Source organism: Hetaerina americana, unplaced genomic scaffold (genome assembly GCF_022747635.1).
Source record: "Hetaerina americana unplaced genomic scaffold, ioHetAmer1.1.p SCAF_112, whole genome shotgun sequence".
In the NCBI taxonomy this organism is placed as follows: domain Eukaryota; kingdom Metazoa; phylum Arthropoda; class Insecta; order Odonata; family Calopterygidae; genus Hetaerina; species Hetaerina americana.
This window is the reverse complement of record NW_027286204.1, coordinates 760,197-777,262: the sequence shown is the minus strand read 5'-3', so window position 1 is coordinate 777,262 and position 17,066 is coordinate 760,197. Positions and strand designations below refer to the sequence as shown.

The 17,066-nt window shown below is 39.4% G+C and overlaps 1 protein-coding gene across 1 annotated transcript in view; it reads right to left on the bottom strand.

Moving 5' to 3' along the window:
• Positions 1 to 2,698: 2,698 nt before the first annotated feature.
• The window catches only part of PGAP1 (GPI inositol-deacylase), a 35,732-nt gene continuing 21,364 nt past the window's right edge, over positions 2,699 to 17,066 (bottom strand). Inside the window, exons 13-15 of the mRNA XM_071582461.1 lie at positions 13,436 to 13,671; positions 11,019 to 11,120; positions 2,699 to 3,670 (exon numbers count right to left, since the gene is read on the bottom strand). Coding sequence (XP_071438562.1) covers positions 3,286 to 3,670; positions 11,019 to 11,120; positions 13,436 to 13,671 — 723 coding nt within the window. The 3' untranslated portion in view covers positions 2,699 to 3,285. The remainder of the gene's footprint in view (positions 3,671 to 11,018; positions 11,121 to 13,435; positions 13,672 to 17,066) is intronic.

Below are 17,066 nucleotides of genomic sequence, written 5' to 3'. Positions count from 1 at the left end.
AACAGTTACCACCATGTTTATACATTTCAGTCGTTGGTATTTATAACCACGGATTATTTTCCAGGTTCTACCGTACTGTCTGATGGTTTTTTTTTCCAACAAGTCCCTCAGAATTCTCTCGGTGGTGTCAAATTTAATTTCTACGCCCTGACCTGCAAAACGTTCTCATACATACCCGATAAAAACGGCGATTGGCTTGAAGGCCCTCAAGAGTCGGCCCCCATACAATTCAAAATCGCAGGAGGCCGTGACTTTTCGATGAAACAAACAAAACACTTTGTTTGGTTGACGTTACACACGTTCTTAAATTTCATAAAATACCTGCCGGTAGAAATTCAGGAAGGTCTCGAAACGTCATGCTCTCAATGAATCCGCATCTGCACGAGACTCTGGGATCACCGAGGCTGACACGGCACACTGTGGCGAAACGACCATTTCGAGACCAGGCGAATCAAGTCAATCGCGAACTTCAAAATTAAAAACTCGAATAGCTAGACAAATTACTTTTCGTCGCAAAGCTACAAAAATAAACTTCCTCGCATTTTTGCGTGACGGGCGTCATACACTACGCGGTAACAGAGTGTTACTTCATGAAAGAGATCAGTACACGATCAAGAGAGATTTTCATTGGACAACGAAAACCTGTGCAATACTTTGCAGTGGCGAGCAGTGGGAATTAAAAAGTAATGATATCCCATGCGAACACAAACCGGTTATGCACATCGATGCAAAAACAGTGCGGTCGCTCCTCAAACCATTGTTTTGGACTAGGGAAGAGGGCAAAACAACAACACAAAAACACGAAAGGACTTGCGCGGGACAGCTGCCGCAAGTGACTCATAGCTGGAGGAGAGGGACCCACTTTCCACGGTCTCACTCCGTCATTCTGATCACACAATATCTCAATTGGATGGACTGACGATGCCTGGCTGCAATCGGACTAGCCTTCAAAGACGAAAGATGACAAGGAACAGGGGGAATTTTAAGGGTTCATGATTAGGCAAACCAACGGATACCGACAACTCCAATGAATAGCCACCAGAGTAAACTTAACTCGGCACACCCACAGAAAATAAATCCGAGGCGCAATGTGGGAAAGAAACGAGATTCGACTAACTTCTCTTGCCACGGCAGCTTTCATTATTTTCCATCCGCTGACTGGTAGGTCGTTAACATTCGTTACGCAAGAGAGGAAACTAACAAATAAGGCCACGGGACAGGTAAGCTGTCACACTAACAACTTCTACGAACGGCGAAAAAGGTGACGTTCGACCCCATTAAATAAGAACTGGATTACACACGCTAAAAATAATTTACAAACTCTTCGGATTTAACTGGAATACGAAACGCACACTTCAAAAGAATCAATGGCATCATATACTAATGAAATTGCTAGTATTAATTTCCTGGAATCACCACTAACTTGTGGTGTAACAAATGCAGCCTCTTAGTTTTCAATACGTCCTCGTCGCGAACAGCAATAGTTACAATAAAAGCTGTCAAAAGGACTAAAAGCAACTGAGTACGGACAATGCCTGAAGCACATTAATCTAAAATCACACTTGGCTGCACGAAAATGGGCGATAAAAGCCCACCAATTCATAGACGATACGGATAAAAGGCAAATGCAACATTGGAGGCAATCACTTGCTCCATTGGTACCAATAGAATAATCGCAGCTTTGTGGCATTGTTTATTTATTCAGTAAAACGGAGCAAATGAAATGTTGCCTAGTTTAATCCCTACAATTATCCGAGAACTTCTGTGGCTACACTTCAAGGTTGCCCCTGAAGTACGCACGATCACTGAAGAAATAAATTAATACCGCTTTGCTGCTCCTAAGTATTACTCCACCGTTAGCAACGACGATGTTGAGTGCAACGGCTATGACCACTCGAGTGTAAAATCCCATATCTCACTACTGCTCCTTCCGAAAAGTAAGCAAGGATATATTTGGACGCAAACAAAAAGCACTCGTCGCAGAAATATTCAGTCCTAAAAATCATTCATGGTAAGACATTGCTAAAATCGAATGTCGAAGACAATGTTCGCCGCTACCCGCTGCACACTTCTCGCCAAAGTATATCGACTTATAACAAAAATGGCTCGCACGAAAGGATGAAACGATCAACCCTGAAATCCGAGCGAAAACAAACAACGACATATAAATTCACTCACCTCTGCTTCCATCACCAACTGGACGGGCGTGCGACGTATCTAGTAATCCAAACAGAATGAGGGCGACTATTCCACACAGTCGCCATATATTTTCCATAGTGCCACTTACTAATGCTGACAACTCACGACTCTGCCCTTGAGGACAGCCTCATGACACTGGTAAATTTGCAGGGAGAAGTGGGCATGTACAACACCGGGGCATAAATTGAACAGCAAATAAACAATTTAAACTGATATGGAAACACACAAAGCACCGCAATTGGGTGCAGCACTATTAAGAAGACAGCAAAACTCCTGTGATAGTCTCAGCTCTATCAGGAATGTGCACAATCGCCTTTCGAAACATTTCTACGGCTGTAACGAAAGGACCAACACGATCACTTCCCAAGCAGTGACTAATGCGCTGAGCTACCTGTTCATCTTAACTTCGCGACCACGCAGCCATCTACCGACAGACAACGGAAGTTGCCATTTGCTTTGGCACTATCAAGATTAGCAGACGAAAACATGTGTGTGGACATTGAGCTTTTATTTATAACCGACAAACGCAAAAAACATATCAAAATTTCATTTTAAAAATAATGCATAATATAAAATGATTGATAGGAGCTTTTATCCATAAAGTTTGTTCCTACACTATCACGAACTCTTATTTAACTGAGCTCCAAAACATGAATGCATACAAATATTAAATAAGAGTTATCGATTATAAAAATATCACATTTGTTCGTCAAGGGAAATAAATCTTCGAAGAACATGATTACATTCAACAACACAAAGCATGCCACGGTGCAGCGGTGGAATTACAACGGAAATAAGCCGTGGACCAGAACTTCACATACACCCATTAATCTGAGATTAACAGACAAGGTCGAAAAATATTCCACATTCCCTCTTTCCTGCTGTTTGTTCCACCACTGTTAACTACTAATAAACGCTAGTTCACAAAGACTACACCCTTTGGGCATCAAAATGCAGGGTAAGAAATTTAAAATCCATCCAGCTGAGGCCCTAACACAAAATACCCGGTTACATATATCACTATTAATCTTTGGTATGCAACACATGTACTAACAGTTTAATGGAGTTGAACTACATCTTGCAAATTTACTTTGTTTCGGATTCATTATTTTCGACCTCTGCATCATCAATTACATCAGTACCAATGACCTCAGCATCTAATTCAGTCTCTCCATTAATTAAGGCTTCCACCACAATCTTTTCATCAATGATGCCACTGGAGTCCTCACTACTTTTCTCATCCGAGGAATCTTCATCACCATCAGTGTTCTCGTATTCACCATCAAAGATTCCATCACTTGATAGAGGGGAAATTGATGGCAAAGACTCAGCCATCATGGTTTGGAATACTGTCGTCAGAACAATGGTCATGTGCACAAACATACTGGCACGATATGTTGTCAAGGAAGCATAGACAATGGAGAGACAGGCAAGGAAAAATATTCCATAATCCAAGGCCATGAAGTTCCTCCTGAAAGGGAGAGAAGACATTAAAGGTGAAACTTTGGATACATATATAATGATACCATTAGCACTGATTTGAATTTAATAAAAGGTAATGAGTAGTTTTTGAATAAGAGTTCCATGTAACAGCATACAAAGCTCTGTAACTAACATATGACTTAACAATTCACAATATGACAACAGCATGGTAAAAATTATAACCAATTGCTTCAGTGCATAAAACTAGTAATTCTTAGGATTATAAAACTATCACGTATGCAAAAACCACAGAGTCCTGCATGAGGAATCATTAATAATTACTAACAAATAGTTTAAATACTAAAATAGACATGGGTATAAATGGAAATTACAGGGTCTTGTGAACAGTAACAGATACACTTCCACTATAGAAATTTAAAAAGGGGCAATTAATAATTCGCATAGTTTCTCAGAAGTACATTTAGATTCAGATGATAATTAAGTGCTTATGCAGCATTATGTGGAATTCAAGAGACTAGGGAAGATGAATGAGCAAATGGAATGTGAGACAAGTACAGTAGACATTTCAAAAAAGAACCTGGGAACTTAGAGCAAAACAACTAGGAATTGAAAGAAAAGAAAGAGGAAACCATGGTTTACAGATGAGATTATTAAAAAGACAAATCAGAGAAGGAAATGGAAAATGTGAACAAAAAGTTAGGCAGAAGAAAGTACAAAGAGTTGGATAAAAACTGAGGTTTGAAACAGACAGGAAAAAAGAAATGGTGGATGAAACAATGCAAAGATATGGAATGTTTACAAAGGAATGGTGAAATTGGTGCACAGAACAGGAACGTTCAAACACTGCCAGGGGGTAAAGAGTGAAAACCCATGGTTCTATCAAAGATACAAGTGGTTAATTACTATGACACCAGGAACAAATCAGTAGAGACGGAAAGATTACACGAGAGGCTGACATAAGAAGAAGTATCAATAAGTTTTAATCATTACTAAAAAATAACCGAGATAAAAAGTAAACTTTTGTTTTTCATGCTTAACACTTCTATTAACAGTCATCATCCAAAGTTATACATTTATCTCACCATTTTTGACCTTTCAAAGACCGTTATTGTAAGACCCAGCACATTAGGTCAAACACAATCATTCACTTCTTGAATGACATCATGATCAACATTGAATTTGTCGTCAAACCTCTGAACCCACAATAATTTTTTTGAGTTCTGGAAATTAGAAAAAGTGGCTTGGGGTGAGTTAGGGAGAATAGGATGGGTGTGGTGAAATTTCAAAAGAGCCACATCACTCTGATTCCTCAACCGCACTTCTCGATGAGCGAGCAGGGGCATTGTTGGCGAGAAGACGGATGCCTTTGGTGATCATATGGCACCAGTTCTTTTTAGAGCATTATTTGGTTTGTTCATCAGTGTGCAGTAATGGCACCAGTGATGCTTGGACCCATCTCTGGATAGTCTGTTAAGATGCCTCCATGACAATCCAAAAAAACAGACAGTATGACCTCTCCCGTAGTCTTCTTCACCTTAACCTTGTTGGGGGATGCGGGCCACTGTGCTTCCACTCCTTGCTTATCTCTTTGGTCCCAGGGTCATATTGATAGACTCATAATTCATCCTTTGGCACCAATCACCAAAAAAATATTCTTGATTTGGCTCCAAAATATTCTACATCTCCCTTGACAGCTCGTGCGAACTGAGTGACATGCCATCACAGTTATTCATCTGCTGATATTTACTTCAATGCTGAAATTTCACTCAGGGAAAAGATTGATATAAATGAGGATAGCTTATGTTCAGGCATACTCTGTTGCAAGAGGGAAAGGAGATTAATGGAAAGAAGGTTTTGGGAGAGGGAACTCCCCATATCTCACCAAACAATTGAAAGCAGTACAGGTCCATTGGGGAAGGGGAGGCATTTCCATGGTCTCATTCCAATAGCATGTAGAAAGGGAGAAATTTGGCTGGAAGACTTCATAAAGCATTAAGGCCAATACATTTGATTTTGCATGGCTTGATAGAGTAAATTGGGAAAACTAATGTGGAAAATAGGAATGAATTGGAGGGATAGGAGACTAATCCCCAACCTGTCCATGTCTCAGACTGCTCGGGTGTGAGTGGAGGATGGAGAGTCCAGATGGATAGTGTTAGGAAGAGGAGTATGGTATGGGGTGTCCATTATCACCTGTGCAGTTCAACGTACATGTGGAGGAATAGATTAAAGAGGTATGGGAAGGAAAGACGGCGGGGAATTCATAAAATCAGTGAGGTTTGCGGATGACCAAGCCTTAGTTTGTCAGTCAGCCTAGGGCTTGCAAGTATTGCAGAGTTAATTGGAAATTCAATGCAATAGATATGGGATAGGAATGAACATATCATGGCAATCCTTTATTGAGAGTTGATAGATCAGGACTGATATTTGAGCTTAAGCATGCATCCTTAATGCACTATATTACTTCCAACATGCGAGGAGGTTTTTTAAAGTAATTATTAATAAAAAATAACTAAAATATCTGGATTTCATTTACTCCAAATATTAATTGACCATTATGCACATGATATTGTAATTGCTATTAATGTTGATTTGTTTTGTTTCAGGAAGTCATAGATTACAGTGACTTGCAAGAGGTAGAAGATAAGAGGCTGGCAATGTGATCAAGTTCCTTAACTGGAAATGTTACACTGCCCAGAAAATCCACAGCAAAATGATGGCCGTTTATGGAAATGATAGCTAGCCACAAGACACAGCCGTGTGGTGAAAAAGGAATCCTCAGACTGGTCGCAAGTCCCTCCCAGACGATCCAAGAAGTGGAAGACCATCACTCAAGGACCATGTTGCTCCACAGTGAAGAAAGAGGAGAACTTGATGCTATCCCAAAGCAAAGAGGAACCAGCCAAATGATCTTGAATGAGACTGATCTTAGCTACGGCAGTGTTTGGAAAATGATTCACAAAGAACTGCAAGTGCCAAAGATGTCAGCATGCTGGGATCTATGACTACTGAATCCTTTACAGAATCAAACACCACACGACCTACAATCATGACCACGGCACACTGGCTATCAAAGTGATTTGGCTTTGAAATTTTGCCATATCCACCCTATTCTCCTGATCTCCTCCAAAGCAACTTTTTCTTATATCCAGTACCCAAAAAAATCTTTTTGGAGATGGGGATTTGCCAACACAAATGACATCATCACATCAAAGGGGGAACAATGGTTTTTCATGCAATCTGCTAAGTTCCACAATGAGGGCATTCAAAAGGTCAACAAATCCTGGGATAACCATATAACTATGGATGGAGACCATGCATAGAAGTCTCAAGTATGCCAAATAAAAATCAATTTTTTATCTCAATTACTTTAAAGTAAAAATTAGAAGTTTATGATAGCCACAATCCACTTGTTGAACGATCTTATCAGTCCGAGCACTGGTTGGCCTGCCACTCCGCTCTTCATCATGCACATTCGTGCAACCAGTTTTGAAGTCCCAACGCCATTTTGTAACGATTCCTAGATTCTTTACTGTACGTCTACAAACTAGGAACAACTCCCATTGAATCTGGGCGGCTGGTGATCCCTTTCCACACAAAATCAAATCACAGCATGCACTTCGGTGCTATCGGTCAACATTGTGATGGCCATAGTTTTTTTTGGATGCTCTCAAAAATATCTACAGCAATTACTAGCAAAGAGGACTAACACTAAATGGAGAATTTTATGGGTCATCATTCCACCAGTTTAGCGAAGAAATCAAGAAACACTGTCCTAATTTGGCAATGGAAAATAATTCTCTTCCATCAAAGCAATTCACATTGGCAATACACCCGCCCAGTTTTGATAGCGAGCATTATGGAATGTAAGTTCAAATTAATACAACGCCCCCCATTTCCACCAGATTTGGCAACCAGAGACTTCTTTTTACTTACAAACTTGAGAAAATGACTCGGTAGAAAATTATTCACTTCAAATGAGAAGGTGAATGCAACCACAGATGCCTATTTTGAGAACCTTCCAAAATCCTTCTTTTCGGATGGTTTTAAAAAGGTGGAGACCCTCGGGGAAAACTGCATCGAGGTAAAAAGAGATTATGCTGAAAATATAAAAACCTTTCCATAATAATTCGTTTTTCTATTTTTTCCTCGGGACTTATTGAACAATCCCATTCAGTGATCACAAATCACAACTGGCCGTTCGAAATATTGTATTTTTGTGTCAAAGTAAAATATTTTAGTTATTGAATGTTCTACTTATTCACCTGGGTATTTTTTATGTAAAAAAAAGTGCGAGGCTAAGGTAAAAAGTTCTCGGCCTCGCAATGAAAGCTTGCCATTCTCAGATAAAAATCATTTTATTTTTTTATATTATCTCCCTTATCTCCGGTCCAGCTTTTCTCCAACCTCAGTATTCCTTCCCGGAAGTGAGAGTCTGGAAGGCTGTGAAAATATCCACCTACGGCCCTCTCAACTCCTTCATTGGACGCAAAGTGCTTCCCAGAAACAAATTTCTTCAAGTTGGGGAACGATAAGCCAGGCCTCGTCTCGCAAATTTTGGCCTCCAGCTGGTCAAGAAGTTTGAAGTCATATTTGCCAGTAATTGTTCCGCCTTTTTCAAGGTAATCAATTAATGGGATCCCTTCCGCATCCCAAAACACACTGGCCATGACCTTTCCGGCAGATGCGATCAACTTCGCTTTCTTTGGCGTTGAACCACCCGCTTCCACCCGATGCTTCGACTGCTGCTTCATTTCTGGCACGTAGTGGTGGACTCATGTCTCATTCACAGTGACAAACCACTGCACAAAATCGGTCTATTCCCTCCTAGAATTGGTCCCAACATTACTGCGAAAATTGTTTGTGCATTTGCTTTCGATCGGCATTCAGCAAATGCGGCACTCACCTGGCGCACAGCAACCACATCCCTAATTCATGGTATCTCCCTTGGTATAACTCCTCTATCATCCAACACAATATCGAGCACGTTTCCGATGGTTTCGGGGTTTTGGCCATCCTCCACATGGGTCATCACCCAGGGATGTCCGGCCACGTTTGAATCCAGCTACCAACGTTCTCACGGTTGATATTGAAGCAGCAGGGTCCCTGTACATTTATGTGACCTTTGGTTGAATTTATTTATGGGTTATTCCATCAAAAAAAAAGAATTTTATGAACACACAATTTTCAAGTTTCTTTCATTTTAACGAAAAACACGAAAGATGTTTACTGCAACAATACGTGTACATAAACTGCTTGAGAGAACAAGTTGAAACTTGTCTTACGAACTAATGACAGGTGCCCCCAGTCAGGAATCAAAAATTTTTGCTGATTGGAATGCCATTTCTGTATGAGACCGAGAACTTTTCACCTTACCCTGGTACATGAATTTTAGACAATAAATAATGTTTTGAAGTCGCTCTTTTAACTTTTAATTTTGAAACATAGAATTTTATCAGATCTCAATAGCTCACAGACATCCAAATTTGTGATCCATAAATCTTAAAAAAGGAGGGTATGGTTGTTCAGGGGTAGGACTGAAAGGAACAGGCCCCCATACCTTGATGTCTGGACTTCACATACCTTCAGGCTTCGTACCAGCTCAGCCCTCACCTATCAAATCAAATTTTGGGCTGAAAACTAGGGTAGTTTTTACGTCATAAAAACTAGGAATTGAAATTTTTGCTTGCAAGAAGATTTTAACACTCTTTATTTATAAATTAAACAAATAACATTTCTTTTTGAATACCTTTGACCTGCAAAACAATTAAATTTGAATGTAATCATTCTGTAATGTGACATTCAACACTGAAGTGTCATTATTGATTAACTGGTATTCTACCAGTTAAGTTCAGCATTGTATGAACACAGAACATTTCCACATAGCATTGTCTTACCAGACACACCCTGACACTCAAAGTTACATCAATAAGTTCTTTAATTCCAATTACTTTTTATCTTCCATCATTTTGTTCAACACACCCAACTTTATCCTTCCTCTACTTACCTAGCCTCACATTCCTTCCTCTATCATAGCCTTCAACATTCTTAAAATGCTCTGCAGACAACTTTTCCGCCAACAAGTCTCTCTCTTCAACCACCATACCTTGCACTTCTTCAATGATTAATCAGTCAATTTCACCTTTCCCTTTCTTTTCTACGCCAACCTCTCAGAAGCCTCCTATGCCTTAACTCTTGCTTTAATGACCATGTTCCCAAACCATACAAAACTCTACTCGTATCAAAGATTTAATGAGTTTTGTCATAACACCCTTACTCAATGTTGCGTAGCGGCTCAACCACACAACTCCACTACTGGTAGCCACTCCTCCCAGGAGTGTACTGATGGATCCAAGTTTCATTTAAAGTTATGAATTGATGCAAAATATCCGACTCACTTCGTTTAAACCTCTCCAGAAGGGCCTCGGCAATGTTCATTCAAATGCATTTTCGGTCCAATGTGAGCAAACACGGTGCTCAATGCATGGATTCCTCATGCATATCCAATTCTTCAGTCAGTATATGAATAACGCATTCTTTCGATATACCTATAGCCTCTGCTATCCATCCAACTTTAACTGGAGGGTTGTCCAGCACTGTTCGATGATATTTTTCAATGTTATTGATGGCTGTCGCAGCTTTGGACAATCCCGAATGCTCATCATCAGCCATGGCTGGGTTTAAATTCCCCTGCCCAAAATTTCACAGTCATAAATGATGCTGCAGAGTCCCCTTACGTAGCATTTAACTCGCCTTCAATATGCGTACGCATGTTGCCTTTCAAAAACAAATACTTAAGGATAGCTAGATACTCAATTATCTCCATTTTCACAAATATCCTTAAACAACTCACTGAAATGATTGTCAAATGACAACTGAGGGTCCAAGATGCCTGAAGTTTTGGTGAGTACCCTTCAATGCATGTACAAACGCATTCCCTAACTTTTGTTCGAAGAATGCCGCCATTTTCATGTAGCGGTCGAAATGTTTTCAGATCACCCATATAGTTCCCCACCTTGGTCTATCATTTGTCCCTCTGTACTTCCTCCTTCCGGATTCTGCATCAACACTCTCGAATTGCCTTCTCACACCTATTATCCTTCCATCTCATCTCTATTCCATAGTTTCCTTGTCAATTTCCTAATAACTGTCACTACAGTTTCGTTAATGGCTTTCAATATCCATTTATTTAATACGTTCCCATCTTCCCTCAACTGCACCCCTTCCCCTGTCCCTCCACTGCTTCCTGGAACTCATTTCATTTCATTTAGGCTAACGCTTCCACATTTCATTTCCTCATCCCCCTTCCCGGTATTATCCTCCTGGGCCTGCTTACACAAATGGCTAGAAAGGAAGCCATGGTTGGACTGACTTACATTTTCATGGTTGGAATGTTTTTCTGCCACAGAACGCCAGCACACATGCAGAGTATGATAGCAGGCAGCAGAGAGGGGTCTGGATGCAATGGAGCACTGTTCCTGTGATGAAAGAAAGAAAGTCATGGACACAATTTTTAATCTCTGTCAGCACTTTTGCATGTTATTCCCGTTATTCTAATCATCGTCTCTCAACATACAGGTGGCATCCCATGCTCACCCATGTCCAAGTTCTAAAATTTTAAAACACAACGTTCTCCTAATAATGCAGAATGACTGGCTAAACCCAATCACAACATTCCCTGACATTTTCCAGCTTTGAACGAAATATTCTCTCATTTCAGAATACCAAGACTAGCTACAGATCACCCGTTGGGCACTATACTGTTCGCTGTGGTTGTCTCCTCAAAAGGTCAATGGTAAAGAAAACTGAAAGCATTAAAAATGGCACACAGGATCCAAACATGGAAGACTTAATATTGAGTAATACTTTAGTGTTCCCCTCATAACACCTAAATTGAATGACATCCTCAGCCAGTCTTCCACCGAGTTACCTCCATTGCTGCCAACACAACATTTCAAAAACTGACTTGGTCAGAAGCTCTGAGAATGATGGCTGACTTGGTTTTTGAAATGTCACGTTGGCAGCAATAGAGACACTTAATTCGGGGCAAGACTGGCCGAGGATTTCACTCAACAGACATGGCAGGAAAACACAATATCTTTCAACTTAAATTGAACTTTGTTGATGAGGCCAAGAGCCTCAACATAAAGCAGCATGAGACTACTAAATTCACTTTCGCGGCAATGTAATACTCACTGGCTAATATGGATTACTTTCACATCCATGAGTAACTAATAATCATAGGTATGATTTTTACAACATGCAAAGTTCAATTGCCTTATTATAAAATTAAAAATAAATGACTTTTATTGTTTTTTACTATAACTTGGTATCATTTTTCAAAATTTTTGCGTACGATTTAACTTCTTTATTCATCAGTATATGAATCAAGATTTAATGAAATGGGCAAATCACAGCTCTGGTTTGTAACAAGTCAAAGTTTTTGCCCTGATTTTATTATCAGTTACTTTCTCCCATCTAGTAATTGTTTCGTGGCCCTTCACAAAAGATGCACCATCGCATTGCACAGAGCACTCCAGCAAAAACTGCTGGATAGGGCCCTCCTAGCACTTGGGATTTCACTGATGCAGAAAACTAATCCACAATCTGTTCAAATGGTGTTCCCAAGCAATTGCACAGTTCGGGCAACGATTGTGTAGATTCTTATTCCTTACCTCTTCTCTTTACAATTTCTCACCCAAATGTTTGGAATCTGATACCTTATCCCTAGTGAAACATCCATCATCACTAAGTCTGCCGGTGGTATCATCAAAGTTGCCCCCAAACTATAGTTGTGTTTCTCTTCTTGTATCTGCAAATGCAACAGCCAACATCAAATGACCTAACAGCCTAAAGGGACATCACTTTCGTTATGAATTCCTGGCTTATGCATTGCCCTAGAGTTTTTTTTTTTTTGAATTGGCCCTTTCCCCATATATTTGAAGAGACTAAGCGGTTGCCAACTTTTTCCTGATTTTACCAATGCACGGCCACTCTGCAGGAGTCGCCAAGAATCAGAATACATGCCAAGATCAATATGCCAAATAACATTCTTGGCTACGTATACCAATGAAGTAAACACATCCACTGCCACATTAATGAACAACAATTGGATCATTTGTGATGATCTTCATATCACTTTACATTTATGGAGAAGGCAACATACATCTTACTCTTGAAATTGTTTTTATAACAAATTTCTTTTTCCATTTCCCCTAAAATCACCTCTGTAAAACAATGAAATACCTGTATGTGCACTTCACTTAGCATAAGTTCTGGAACCTAATTCAGAATATAAAACATAGTTTCTTTCACTTTTTTCTTGTTCTGGCATTAGCTCAGTTCCAAGGTCTGTTTTGAAAGTTCCAGTGCTGAGCTACCATCATCATCAGAAATCATACATGCCATGGAGGGAATATTTTCATGCTTTACTCTGTGGAAATTATCCACCTTGGTGATAATAAGAAAATCTTTAAGAAGATTAAACCAATTGTTTTAGAGAAGTTCCATAAGATTGTGAAGTTTTCTATGCAATCGCTACGATATTTCAATTTTCATGACTTAAAGATGATTGTCAAAATATATCTTAACTGGTACAAAGAATTTTTTGCAATATATTTTTCTTAAATATTATCATGTAAATTAGGAAATGGTGACCAAACTCTGACTTCACCACCACTGGAGGCACCAGTTTGACTTTGTCCCCCTCTCCTCCAAGTGGTAATGAATGAATAAATCGCCAATCAAACTCATCCCTCGGCACACATCTCTGTGGCTGCAAGCATGTCCTCACCGAACGTTTTGTGCCCAGACAAGGGCACACGGGAAGTGCAGGGCAGTCATGACAAGCCACAGGAGCAGCATGGTCGAGTGGAAGTGAATCCTCGAGAAGACGTCCTCTGCCTCTGCTTCGTCATTCTCCGACACATCTGGCTCGGGGTTCTCCGTTGCCCAATGCTTTATCTTTCGGATGAATTTCAAGGGGTATTTCAACATTCCTTCCAGTATATCTTCATATAGCTTGCATATCTTGAAAATAATAGCAATCAAAAGAAAAAAATGAGTATACACACACATAATTATACTTTCATTCTTACCTAACTCTGCAGTGAGCATGATAGAATTTCTAATTTCCCATAGTTTGTGTTTACGAACAGCTATGGCAATTTTCCAAACATCCCATCATCTCAACTCGCCTCATGAAAATAAATTGTATGATAGACTAAACAATTTTTTCCATTTTTTGCTATATATTACGACCCATTAATCAGCGCAATGACCATTTTGATTTTATTAACTTATGAAATTGTCCAACAGCTTTAGCTGAAAATTGTGAATACCAAGTCAATGTTCTGGGACTTCCAAAGGATGAGGTGTGAGCACTTTTGATTTTGGGCGAAGCCCCATCCCACCCTGACATTGACAATCTGCACAGCATAGATCGTAAGATTAAGTGAATAGCTTTGCTGCCAAATACTACAACTTCGATCTTAAATATTTCAGCCAATGGATCATGGAGTAATGATAGAGGTGAAAGTTTTATAATGAAGTTTCAGAAATGCTGGTTTCAAGTGGTGGTGAAATTGAAGACAGGAGGGGACAAAGAACAATAATGAACATAAAAACTGTAACTTTGAGTCTATGGGCTTAAACTGAGCAGATTCCTGGAGGGAGGCGAAACAATCTACTATTGCAAGGAAATGCAAGGAAAAAATTATGAAGAGGAGGTTGGTTTTTCCTCCACCGAATTTGAATCTGAATATTACCAGCAGCTTTCAGGTCTGCAAAGGGTATCCTTGGTATTAAAACCATTACCTTGGCTATTTAAACAGCTGGGGACTGGTTTCATGTTGATGAGGGCGATCCAGGATTTCAAACATTCACAGAAGAAGATACAACTGACTATGTTTAAGGAGAGAGAAATGTATACTAAGAGGAATCTGAACAGGAGCCAGCTGAGAAACCAGTTACAAGCTCGGAGGCCTGGGAGAGCCTGGGTTATTATTATTAAGAAATAAACCAGTTAAGATAGGTTTTGGATGGACACAACTACCAAATAAATATTTTTTTTACTCCTAATGAAACACTGTTCAGCAACCTACTCTACATCAAGTCCATCTTCATCTCTGTGTACTTCCTCCCTTCATCCCGTCCAACGTTCCTATCCTGTTCCTGTCCTTTCCTCGTTTGCCTAACATTCTCCCCTCTATTACAGTCTTCAACATCCCACTGCCAACCAATATACCCTTCCTCCACTTTTCCTGCTTCCATAAGATTTCTCCCAACAAACCCCTCTCTTTGCCCACCATACCAAGTACTTCCTCATTTGTTTTCTTCTCTGTTCATTTCACCTTCTCCATTCTTCTCCACACCCACATTTCAAAAGCCTCCAATCTACGTCTATCCTCCTGCTTCAATGACCACGTTTCCGCGCCGTACATAGCTACGCTCCATATCAAAGTTTTTACGAGTCTTTTCTTAACATCCTTACTCAACGTCCCTGTCATCAACTCCCTCCTCCTTGTGAATGCCTCTTTTCCTAGCGCAATCCTCCTCCTTATGTCACTACTACTTTGACCGTGTTGATCCAAAACACTTCCGAGATACGTAAACTGTTCTACCTGATCTAGTTTTTGGCCTCCTATTTTAATGTTAAGCTTAGCCGTTTTCTTTCTAGAAAATCGCATAACCTTTGTTTTATTAATATTGATTCTTGTTAATATTACAACACTCACCACATTCAAAATATTTGGTCCCCAGTGACTTTTTTATTCCCAAACTTGAAAAAATAGCTCTCCGACTCTACTTTCCATTGAACCAGGGGCGATTGCCAACACAGATGCATTTTTTGAGGATCTTACAAAAGCCTACCTTTTGCACTGGAAAAAGTGTATCGAGCCAAAAGGATATTATAGAGTACAAAGACAACAGAATCAAAGACTATGTGATTCCATTTGGAAACACAAAGTCTTAGATTCTTTCTTCGTGCTTTAAAAATGGACTTCCACAAAGAATCAACCTCAACCATCTCTCAAATAAAAGGAGATTATGTTGAAAACAAAAAATTCACCCAAAATAATGTTTTCTATTTTTCCTAAGGACTTACTGAATGATCCATCAAATTAGCTTTTCAAAACATTTTCCTCTTCTTCCCTTTTATCTCCATAACCTTGCACTTAATATGCCACTATTGTACTCATAAGGCCCAATAAGACGCAGGCTGATTTTGGAGTAAAATAATTGCATTTTATAACAAGGCTGACTAATACAATAATTTTACATCTTTACCTGTTGTTCTTTGATTTGTTTAATATTGTAATGAACAATTTTTGCTTTGTTTGCAATACTTGTTGGTAGATAACTATAATGAAGTAAGAAACCTGAGCCCCTAAATGTCAGGAGAATGTTTGCTAACGAATCGGTCAGAAAACACATACTGGACGCTACTTCCAATATTCAGATGATCATCATCGGTCGACATGGCACCTACACCAATGGGAGACAACGTGACACAATTACAAGAACACAAAGAAGTACAAATGTTCAAAGCACCAAGTCCAAGAAAGACAATTGAACTTTCTAAGCCTAAGCTTTGTGCAACTCTTACTTGCATTTCACATTGGCCAGAAACTGAAAGTGATGCACACCATTTTAAGTAATACTTACAATCATATTTCATGTGCTTGGATGAATAAATACTGTAATTAAGTAAATAAATACATACATTTCTAATGAAAATGTTAATCCAAGGTGAACGCTTACTAAACAATCATCCCTCTTTCATTGAATAGAATTCTTTTCAAATATCACCTCGAAGAACTGCTGGGACAGATTATCTACCCAGGAATATTTCTCAAAAATTCTCAAAGGAGCAAAGAAAAGACATCTAATTCATAATTGGCATGCACAAATTTTTCTGAAAATATAATTTATACATTATACCGTGGAACCTTGTGTAACAAGGACCTCGCACAGCATGTAATTTATATCATGAGCAAAATTATTTTTTTAAATGACTCGCTTCACAAGCATTGTTTTTCATGATGAGTGATGAGGAGAATCAATGAGAGCCAGCTACAAGCCAATGAAAGACTGCCTCATGCTGATTTTTTGTGCAAATGCAAGTGGCAATGCAAAAGTTAAAAGCCTGCTTGTTTACCATCTGAAACTCCATGAGCCATCAAGAAGTGTCAAGTCCACAAGAGCAGGCTAAATGTGATTGGGAGGTCATGGAAAAGCATCGGAAAATGTTGCATTGGTCATTGAGAAGCATCACCCTAAAAAAGGCTATGATCGCTGAAAATTTGCTCAATGATGGCATTGCATTGAATTTTCACAAAATTTTGAAGGCTGACAAAAACAAGTCTCTCAAGACAGTTTCCTATTATATTAGGAATTTATCATGAACAATAAACTAATCACTT